Here is a 10520-nt window from a genome sequence, read left to right on the forward strand (position 1 = left end):
AACTAAAGGTTCATAAAGAAATTAAAATCGAGGTAAAGATTTTACAAAAGAGACTAGAGGTCTTAAGCCGGATTGTATATCCGACTAACAAAAAGTTATACTCGTACTATAGGTGCGAGATAACAAAGAAGAGGGAAAGACCCTCGGACAGTGTATTGAAGCTGATCCAAAAGAAAAGGCTATACTCGTACTATAGGTTCGAGTTAGTAACGGGAAAGACCCTCGGACAGTGTATTGAAGTTGATCCAAAAGAAAAGGCTATACTCGTACTATAGGTGCGAGGTAGTAACGGGAAAGACCCTCGGATGGTGTTTGAAGCCGATCCAAATCGAAAAGGTGAATACGCCCCCAAACTTGCTTTCAAATGAGTCAAACGTGTTATATGAAAATTGTTTACAAGGAACTACGTGTTCCTAAAACCGTTATAAATAAGAGTTTAAGCCTAGCCCTCAGGCTGTAGTATATGTGTGTCTGGATCCTTACATATGTGGTAGTACGCGGTGGGCACATCGCACCACGCTTGGTCGTAGGACGCTTTCCTATAGGAAGCACGACCATGTGTATACTTACGGGTACTTAACTAAGTCGAACGCTGCGGTGTTTGCTGAGGTGACCTATTGTAGAGACTCGAATTTATAAATGTGTTGTTTTAACTTTGTTATTCCTAAGCCACGATGGGCCGAGGCAGGCGTAGTCTCGAGGGGTAATAAAGAAAAGATTTTAGCGTCAGCGTATTCACCAGCATATCGCTAACGTATTTTTTTAACATTTCAGGAAAAGTACAGCATCAAGAATTAGAGCCATTCATGAAGTGGATGTTCGCAAGGTAGAGATGGCTCATTGTTTTAATTATTAAAAGATTATAAACAATATTATTTGTAAAATAAAACGAGATTTATAGATAAAACGAGTTAAGTGCCATTTTAGTACCTGTGGTTTAGCCAACTACGCAACTTTAGTACCTAAACTTTATTTTGTGCAACTGGCTACCTCAGTTTCAAAAAACTTGCCATTTTAGTATTTTTGGCTAACCCCGTTAATTTTTTCTCGTTAAGTCAAGGGTAAACTTGTAATATGTTGACATGTACTCGAACTCACGCCTATGGTTTTTACGAAGTTTTAACAAGGGATGCACTAGCCAGTAGGACAGGTGACTAACTTGTTATTATACTCTATTGAAATTACAAGTTTACCCCTGACTTAACGAGAAAAATTAACGGGGTTAGCAAAAAGTACTAAAATGACAAGTTTTTTGAATATGGGGTAGCTAGTGGCACAAAATAAAGTTTATGTACTAAAGTTGCATAGTTGACCAAACCACAGGTACTAAAGTGACACTTAACTCTAAATAAAACACATGGATATTTATTATCCGGAAAGCTTTTCAAATAAATTGAATATTATTACAAAATAAAGATTTATAAATAAAATGTTTCAAAAGATATATTAATATTTTATAATAAATAACGTTTTATAAATAAGTTAATATTTCAAAATATATTAATATTTTTTAAATACTTCCGCTAAACTCTGATACATTTACAAAACCGGTACCAACTGTTGGTCACACGCCTAGGCCGTAAGCCAGGGTGTGACAGTAACGGCTATTAAAACCATAAATGAAAAGTCCGGATTGTTACAGCGGAGTGCCCGAGTGAGGTCAGGAGGAGGTGGCGGCGATCGCCTTAGTGAACTGGTGGTGTGTGGTGAGCAGAGAGCAGTCGGATGTGTGCATGTGTTCACGATATCCAGTCCTTTTATTTTTATTTTTTTTATTGTAAAACTTAAAGGGATTATTTGAGTTATTGTGTTTTTTAGGTTGAGCTTTATAATATAAGTGGCTTTTGTTGGGTTTAAGTATTAGTTTGGTTGGGCTTAAAATACATAGGGGTAACGTTATTTTTTTCAAGGATAACGAAACAAGAAAACCGACCAATTGTTTTTACACTACCGGCAAAACATTGAGAGGTAGCGGAGGCTGCCCCTCTTCCTAAGCTAGGTCTACCCCTAATCTTGCTATTAACCTTTTTTGTCCGCTGCCCCTCTTCCTAAGCTAGGTCTGCCCTAATCTTGCTATTAACCTTTTTTGTACTATCACGATCTAAACAGTCTTCAATTTATTAAATTGAGAATAAGACGGGAAATAATTCTTTTAGCGGTTGCTTACATGCCCAATAATGCCAAAATAGGGTATTGTCTCCTTTACTCATTTATTTTTATTTTTTCCTTTTACAGCTAATATGATTCTTTCACCAACAAAGGTTGTCTTGCCTATGTTATTCTATGTTCCACCAAGGCTAGTTTTGTATAGATACAAATCCAAGAGCACCTATCCCAAGCATAGGCCATGTTAATCTTGACCCATAACCGGGGCTGGTCATTTTTATGATTTTAGCTACCATTTTGCTAATATGCCTTGTTTATAGCCTTAGTTCTGACTCCTAAACCACCACAATTTATATCAAGTACTGTTTTTGTCATGTCACCTAACTTATTTTATCTTTCTCTTCCTTTCACCGTAAGATCTTTCTTCTTTCTCTCTCCAAACTTTTCAAAACTTTAACCGTGGGATAAAATGAAATAATAATTTCATAAACTAATTTTATCATAGTCAAATGATCACCGAAAGATAAGTTTTTCGCCTTATATAATTTTAAAAAGGAACTTGCTAGTTCTCTATGTGTGATCGTATTAACTCTGTGGTCCTTTCTTGGATACTAAATTCTATATGTGACGAGTTGCACGTAAGGCATGTCTATTCTAGTTTAGCTTATAAGGATGGAGAAGTAACCCAAGTCTTGAAATTCCTGTCACACAAAACAAGAAACCTGTAACAGTACCCGATTAAACTATTCGAATTTGACCTCCTATGAGTTCCTCAACCATGAAACTTGTAACCCCCGCATCATTTTATTTTTCACGAACAACAAATATTTTATTAAAAAACTAGCAAGACGCTAGGAACCACTAATTACAACCACCGAAACGACCGGACATGGCTATAGTAGCCAACCCCAACACCTAACACAAGGAAAAAAAACAAAAAACGACAATTACAACTGCAAATTACACTAATCTTCACACGAGAGCCCAAATTTTTTAGACTTGTTTTTAGTTAAAAGAAACTAAACATTTTTTATCTCTTCCAACAACTTATGTAGCTGCACCGGAGAGGATAGAGAAGGACGTTCTGCTTCTTTCATGTCCTCTTCGTAATTATAAAAAATAAAATAAAATAAAAACATAAAATAAATCCACAATGAAAGCCAAAATATGATTGGGCTTAGGGATGGCAACGGGGCGGTTTCGGGGCGGGGAATGCCAATCCCATACCCGCCCCGGTTTATAAAACACATTACCAAAACCGTCTAAAAACCCGCGGGGACTAAACGGGGAATCCCCATCGGGGATTCGGGGAAAACCGCGGGTATTCGGGGAACCCGTCTAGCATAAATGGTTTTTAAACGGGCTAAATTCCCCGTGGGGATCCCCATTTAACCGTCGGGTTCACCGTTTAAAACCCGATTGTAAGAAAATGATACAAAATTACAATACAATATTAATACACAAAAAGTTCAATATCCAAACACATTACACATACAAAAGACATTATTAATACATAAAAATGTTTATTTCTCCCATCACAACGGAAATTAACTTCCTTCTTACACGTCCATACCGCACCCATTCAACCATTCAAACACTTGTCACGCCGGATTGCTATGATAATCAAACATTAACATATTAATTGGAAACTATATAAGAATCAATGTTAAACCATATTAAAATGTAAACGATAAACCATATATATATGTATTACCTCAATACCATCGTCACAATCATATTCAATAGTTTGGCAATATGCCTCGGATTCTTCTGAACAAGTTGCTATATTCATATCACAAAAGTCAAAAGTTTATATAGTAGCTAAGTTAAAAATAAAAAATAAAATGTTTGTTTACCTTTGATTTCATTCAACAACCAACTTTGGGCGCACATTAACGCTTCCAATGTTTTTGGATGAAGACGGCTACGATGTGGACTTACCAATCTACCACTTGTACTAAAAGCGGACTCGGAAGCAACGGTAGATATTGGAATCGCCAATATATCTCGAGCAATCTTTTGCAACCTTGGGTACTGGACACCATTTGTTTTCCACCAAGCTAAAAGGTCAATCTCAGTTTCTTTTATCCAAACTTTCTCTTGTAGATACAAATCAAGCTCCGTTGTGACACCTAATACATAAATAAAGTTAATACAATTAATGAATAAAGTTAAATTAATGTAAATAATAAGTCATACCCGAATATAAAAATTATATTTAATAAATAATATATTATATATAAATATAAAAATTATATTTAATTAAACGGGTTTTAAACGGGTATACGGGGCGGGTATACGGGGCGGGTACAGGCTATACCATACCCGCCCCGAACCCGATTAACTTAAACGGGGAAAACCCGAACCCGGACCCGTCCCCGATTAAGTGTCCCCGAACCCGCCCCGTTCGGGGCGGGTTTCGGTTTTCCCCATCGGGTTTGGGTTTTTTTGCCATCCCTAATTGGGCTTTGGTTACATCCTTTGAACAACATATTTTATGAGTTTATCCAAAATGAGGAATATGCAGTATCGAAAAGACCGTTCATAGATCTTGTCCTTTTCAACATAATTCAGGTTGTTTTAACACCATCATATCATTCAAAATCTTCCTTCTTCTTCTTCTTCTTCAAAGCCATCAATTATCTCAATTTCCCGCTTCCAGTTTTCAATTTTGAATCTTCGTATTCAAGGGTTTTGTACATCTTACGATACCCCAACGTGGGTTTCCTTCAATTTCGCTTCATCTTCACGGATTTCGTTTTAATTTTATTCTCACTCTCAAACCCTAGTTTTTCACCCCCAATTCAATCGGTCAGGAAAATACTTCATTAATCGGGTACTAAGTTGCAATCAGATGCTGGGTTTGCTCAGATTCAATGTCAATTTCATTCTTAGCAACTCAATTTCTCAGCTTTTGATTCAAATCTGTATCTATTAGCAAAAGCTAACAACAACATGAGGGGTAAAAATGAGTTTGATTTATCTAAACGGTTTGTTTTTAAAGACTCGCCATTCGGGTTAATTAAGGCTGTATGGTTTCTGATAGTTTTCGTAACCGGGGTGGTTATTGGTTTGCTTTCAAGCTCCCATGTAGATAGATACCTCACTTCACAACCCTATAACCTTAATCCAAATCAGGCCTTATCGAATTCAAACCGTAATTATGCTAGCGTCTTGGAAACGAGTGGAACCGGTTATTGTGTAAGAGAGGATTGTTTGAGCATGGAAAGCTTTTGGTTTCCCAAGAATCGGAGTCATAATATGACCGATGATGAGCTTTTGTGGAGGGCTTCTTTGGTGCCTGAAAACGCACATTACCCGTTTGATAGAATGCCTAAGGTAGCCTTTATGTTCTTGACAAGGGGACCGCTTCCGTTTTTGCCGTTGTGGGAGAGGTTTTTCGAGGGTCAAGATTCGATCAAGTATTCTATTTATGTTCATACGAATCCCGGGTTTGAGCTCGATGTTGTAAATTCTTCAGTTTTCTTTAGGAGACAGATTCCTAGTCAGGTATGTGTTTTGTAGGTGTTTTATGAGTTATATAAAATATGCAGTGATGATTGGTTTATAACCTGGAGTTACGTTTGGTTTTCGTTCATGTGGTTTGGCCATTTCATGGGTATGTTGGTCAATTTACAACAAGTTAACCGAAAAAATGTAACAGAGCTAGTGCTAGGGACGAATGGACTTGGTACTGAAATAGTTTAAATGGTCAAGCAACATGGACGAAGACCAATCTTACCTTTAACCATTAATTATTTATTCTGTTTGATTCGCGATTAATGCGCTTTCTTTAAATAGTTGCATACTTTTTTTTATTAGAATTCTTTCGCTTTCGATTACATTTGGTTGATATCATGTGCAAATCAAGTAAATATTAAAGTTCAAGAATTTAAGTTGAGTTTTATTTATGTTTTTAGGGGTATTTCAATGCGTGTGATTAGACCAAACCATAAACTCTAGACTCTAAACCCTAAAAAGTCAGGTTTAGCACTTCCTTGGTTGATACTTGATATCATGTGCAAATCAAGTAAATATTAAAGTTCAAGACTTTATGATGTGTTTGATTTATATCTTTAGGGGTATTTGAATGTGCGTGATTAGACCATACCTTGAACTTTAAACAATCCTGAATCCCAAATCAAAAAAAACTTAAGTTTAACACTTCTTTGACTGATATCGCGTGCAAATCAAGTAAATACACATATTAATGACTTTAAGATGTGTTTAATTTATATCTATAGGGAGGGGTATTTGAATGCGCGTTATTAAATTCTAAGCTCTAAACCCTAAAATGTAAAGTTTAACACTTCTTTTTCTTCATATGTATTCAGGCTGTAGAATGGGGAACCGTGTCACTAGTTGATGCCGAACGACGACTTTTAGGAAACGCGTTACTTGACTTCTCCAACGAGCGGTTTGTTCTCCTATCAGAAAGCGGCATCCCGATCTACAACTTCCCAACCGTCTACAAATATCTGGTTGAATCCAAGTACAGCTTCCTAGACTCTTATGACGACCCGTCTAGACACGGGCAGGGGCGGTACAACCGCAACATGAAACCCGACATTCGGCCACGGGACTGGCGAAAAGGGTCCCAATGGTTTGAAATGAACCGTGCACTCGCCATTAAAGTGGTCGCAGACACAAAATATTACAATCTTTTTAAAAGGTATTGCACCGAAGAATGTTACCCAGATGAACATTACATGCCGACTTTTGTGCACATGTTTCATGAACGGCTTAATGATGGTCGAACCGTGACTTATGTTGATTGGTCAAAAGAGGGCCCACATCCGGCTAGTTTTGGGGCTAAAGATATTAGTGAAAGTTTTCTTCAGGCTGTTAGAAATAATGGGACTACTTGCTCCTATAACAAGGGGAAGTCGCATATTTGTTATATGTTTGCTAGGAAGTTTGACGCGAGCGCGTTGGAGCCGTTGCTTGAGCTTGCTTCAAAAGTGTTTGAATATTGAAGTGTTGTGGTTGGCAAATGTTGTTGAGTTTGTGTTGTAGGGTTTTGTTGGGAGGAGACTGTATAGACCATGTTGACTTCACAGTTTTGGGAGTGTTGTTAAAGTTTAGGTGGATGTACAAGTCTTTTTCCTTTTTGGTTTTTTTTTCATTTTTTGATTATCTTTAATTTGAATGAGGATTTTTGGGGATCTAAAACTAATGAATATAGTAAGTAAACTTTATAGAAACTAAATTTAACATTAAGAGTTACGGTGTGACTAGGATCGATCACACGCTGCGTGGGACCGAAACCTGGAAATTAGGGATCAGTCGGTTCGATTTAGTTGTGGTTTGACTGGTCGAGTTTATAATCCGGCTTTGGGCAAGGCCGGTTATTTTTAAAATTTGTATTGTTTTTATATATTATTTTTTGTTTTCTTTTATAGATTTTCTTTCTCATTTTACTCTATATAGCTTTTAATTTTTTGGTTTTACTTTTTCAGACAGGTTGAACCAATCTCTAAAACCCGATGACATCATGCTTAATCTATTAAAGTAGTAATGCATATGAAGAGGGGGATTATTTAGTACTTAACTACTCCATTGATGCATCTGGTATAATTCATGGAACTCATTTTCCAACAGTATGATCAAATTGACTGGCAATCATATGTTAATTGTTTTATGTAGTCCGGACTTTGGTTGTCATGATTCTTGGAACTTTGTTTGGAGTTTCCATAGAAACACAAATAGTAGATATAACATATGTAATTATACAAGTGGGCATCGCAAGTGTACACTCCCGTTGCAAGTGTTCTTTTCAGGTGCTACGCTAATCTCGGCAATACATCCGCTCCGACTGTTGTACCCTGGTAGATGGATGGGTTCACCGAAATCTGTTTTAAGAGATTTGTCTAACAGAAATCATCAGAAATATCCAACCATATAAACTACATAGTTTTCTTGTATCAAGAGCATTCAGATCTCAATTCTCTAAAATTGATTTTCTCTAAATTATATATACAAAAACACTTAATTAGATAATTTAAAGTTAACCCTCTTGCAATGCCGTTCTTTGTTTTAATTAAGTTTTCACTGCATAATAATAATAAGTCCCGGGGCTAATAAAACTGTTGCAGCAAACCTCAATCTTTTAAAACTCGCACTCTCTTTAGTTTTATGTATCTTAGGGTTAAATACTTTTTTCTGCGTGTCCGTAGAAACGCCGAAAAGAGTAGTAGACAGTCTTTTAGAAAACGAGGCAGGTACGCCAAACAAGCATGCAGGGTCTTGAAAACCGGATGACGCATAGATCACAACTCATGGAACTCATTATCAAGCTCAAATCGATCAACTACGCCTTTTGTTAATCAAAAATTTTAGTAAATACTAAATCTGTGACAAGTTCAACAATTATATTAAGCTTTTACTAGTCCTCCATAGCACACCATATTGGATACAGGATACGTGAAGAGAAAACCGCCAGAGACAACCCTAATCTTTGATTTCATCGATCTGCAGACTACAGAAAAGACCCCTATCAAATATGCAGACTACAACAAAACTGCTCGTTTCTTGATTTCTATGTTTCTTCTTCGTTTCTTTGCTCGACATACAGATCTACAACAAATAATATGCTTAAACCTATGACTATCTATAACATGCACATGCTTGAAACGACCATTGAAGATCTACAGAGCTTATCCTTTTTTTATTTGTTATATTGTTTTCCCATTGTTGACTGTCTTGTTCTTCATTCAACTTGTTTAATTGTCCTTGTTAACTAATATTAAAAAAGTTAGCTTTGTTATTTTTCTTTTATATATATATATATATATATAGAACCGATCCAAACCAGGCTCGCTCAGGTTGAGCCATGTTCGAGTTCACTTTTCAGCTCGATTATGTAAATTTGAACTGAGTCAGAGCCGACCCTAACTTGGATCGTGAGCATCCCTAAGCATGACCAACTCCACAAGATTTTCAACTAGGTGGCAAAATTTGCAAGTTTGTTTGCTTAGGGAATTCAAGTAAGCAATGATTTATAGTTTTAACAATTCATATCCATAACCAAAAGAAACAATTGCCTGCATATCTAATAGCTCATATGACAAAACACAAGCAAGATAATAATTTTCTTCAACATATTTTATCATTATGGCTTCAAATTTCCATCTTAAAAAAAGACAATAAAAGCTAAATGGCATTTTAATAAAGATCATAGTACATACAAGTAGACCAAAGAGCAACAATCAAAAGCTATGACATGTATTTCTTGGCAACTATCTCAAAAAGAGGAATACTGAATAAATACCTTATATTGTAGCTCTAAAAGTAATCAAAGCCCTACCGAGCCAGTCTGAGGCTGCTGCTCATATCCTTGCTCCCCATTTATTACTTGCTGATCACTTCCATTCTGCTGCCAGTTTCCATAATGCAGTCTGCTTCCATTCTGTTGTCCATTGCTGTACCCTTGTCCATTCCCATTCCAACTTCCATTACCATATTGCTGTCCATTCCTGTTCCAACTTCCATTACTATATTGCTGATCATTTCCAGTATAACTTCTATTATTATACTGTGGTTGTCCATTTCCATTATTATACTGCTGTCCACTTCCAGTATAACTTCTATTATTATACTGCGGTTGTCCATTTCCATTATTATATTGCTGTCCATTTCCGGTAGAACTTCTATTATCATACCGTGGTTGTCCATTCCCATTATCATACTGCTGAGTGTTTCTAGTGTTATATTGCTGTCTATTCACATACCCATTTCCACTATTGCTTTGCTGATTATACCCATATCTGTACCCGCTCTCATTTCCTACATTTGCAGCATAGCCAGGCACCATTGCATTTAGAATCCGATCAATATCCCCCCAGTGCCCGACCTTGTCAAAAACATCCATCACATGCTCCTTAAGCACAGGGCCCACACCTACACCATAACTAACCATCTGTTGCAACAAACTCAAACTCGTATCATAATTAGAAGCCGCACAAAGCGCCCTTATGACAATCTCATAGCTAGTAGAGTCCGGTTTTGGATCCTTCTCACCCATTTTAGTCAAAATCGGTTCACACTCGACAACCTTCCCATTTTCAATCATTTCAGAAAACCATTTATTAGCATAAGCAGGAATCACTCTCAATCCCGCCTCGACCATCTTGGCATACTTCTCTATCGCCTCATCAATTCTTCCTAATTTCAAATAACCATCAATCAAGGTTCTATAAGTGTTAACATCAGGTGAAGAAACACTAAGTTCCCCAGGCAGATTACGGATAATCTTAGGGTTAAGTAGATGTTTCCCACGAGGGTTAGGTCCGGTAAAGATGGTTATTCTTCTTGACCTGCAAAACAGACACCGTGAGCTCGTCACTGAGAAGGGGGGGATTCCTCCTTGTGACCACCCTCCAGCGTGAGAATCAGACTAGATTGCTCTGAATATA

General features: G+C 37.0%; 2 protein-coding genes across 3 annotated transcripts; one reads left to right on the plus strand and one right to left on the minus strand.

The window, feature by feature from the left end:
• Nucleotides 1-4625: 4625 nt before the first annotated feature.
• Nucleotides 4626-7300, plus strand: LOC143540863 (glycosyltransferase BC10-like). Its single transcript, XM_077033827.1, has 2 exons — nt 4626-5616; nt 6441-7300. The coding sequence occupies exons 1-2, from the start codon at nt 5062-5064 to the stop codon at nt 7080-7082; spliced, it is 1197 nt and encodes a 398-aa protein (XP_076889942.1). The 5' UTR covers nt 4626-5061; the 3' UTR covers nt 7083-7300.
• Nucleotides 7301-8165: 865 nt separating this feature from the next.
• Nucleotides 8166-10315, minus strand: LOC143540864 (uncharacterized). Of its 2 annotated transcripts, XM_077033829.1 has the most exons (3): nt 9685-10315; nt 9377-9648; nt 8166-8682 (listed from the first exon to the last, which is right to left on the minus strand). In XM_077033829.1, exons 1-2 carry the CDS (start codon nt 10232-10234, stop codon nt 9401-9403), a joined length of 798 nt encoding a protein of 265 aa, XP_076889944.1. In that variant the 5' UTR covers nt 10235-10315; the 3' UTR covers nt 8166-8682; nt 9377-9400. The 2 variants fall into 2 exon arrangements, with proteins under 2 accessions (XP_076889944.1, XP_076889943.1); XM_077033828.1 differs by having other exon boundaries at nt 9377-10315.
• Nucleotides 10316-10520: the final 205 nt, after the last annotated feature.

Source organism: Bidens hawaiensis, unplaced genomic scaffold (genome assembly GCF_021521415.1).
Source record: "Bidens hawaiensis isolate Kalapana, Puna unplaced genomic scaffold, B.hawaiensis_p1.1 tig00012379_1, whole genome shotgun sequence".
NCBI classification, from domain to species: Eukaryota; Viridiplantae; Streptophyta; class Magnoliopsida; order Asterales; family Asteraceae; genus Bidens; species Bidens hawaiensis.

What these genes read in the sequence shown, in the direction of transcription:
- LOC143540863 (XM_077033827.1), top strand. Translation starts at nt 5,062, where the DNA reads ATGAGGGGTAAAAATGAGTTTGATTTATCTAAACGGTTTGTTTTTAAA. An exon ending in GGAGACAGATTCCTAGTCAG is followed by an intron (nt 5,617 to 6,440) that starts GTATGTGTTTTG and finishes ATATGTATTCAG; the next exon opens with GCTGTAGAATGGGGAACCGT.
- LOC143540864 (XM_077033828.1), bottom strand. Translation starts at nt 10,234, where the DNA reads ATGGTCGAGGCGGGATTGAGAGTGATTCCTGCTTATGCTAATAAATGG.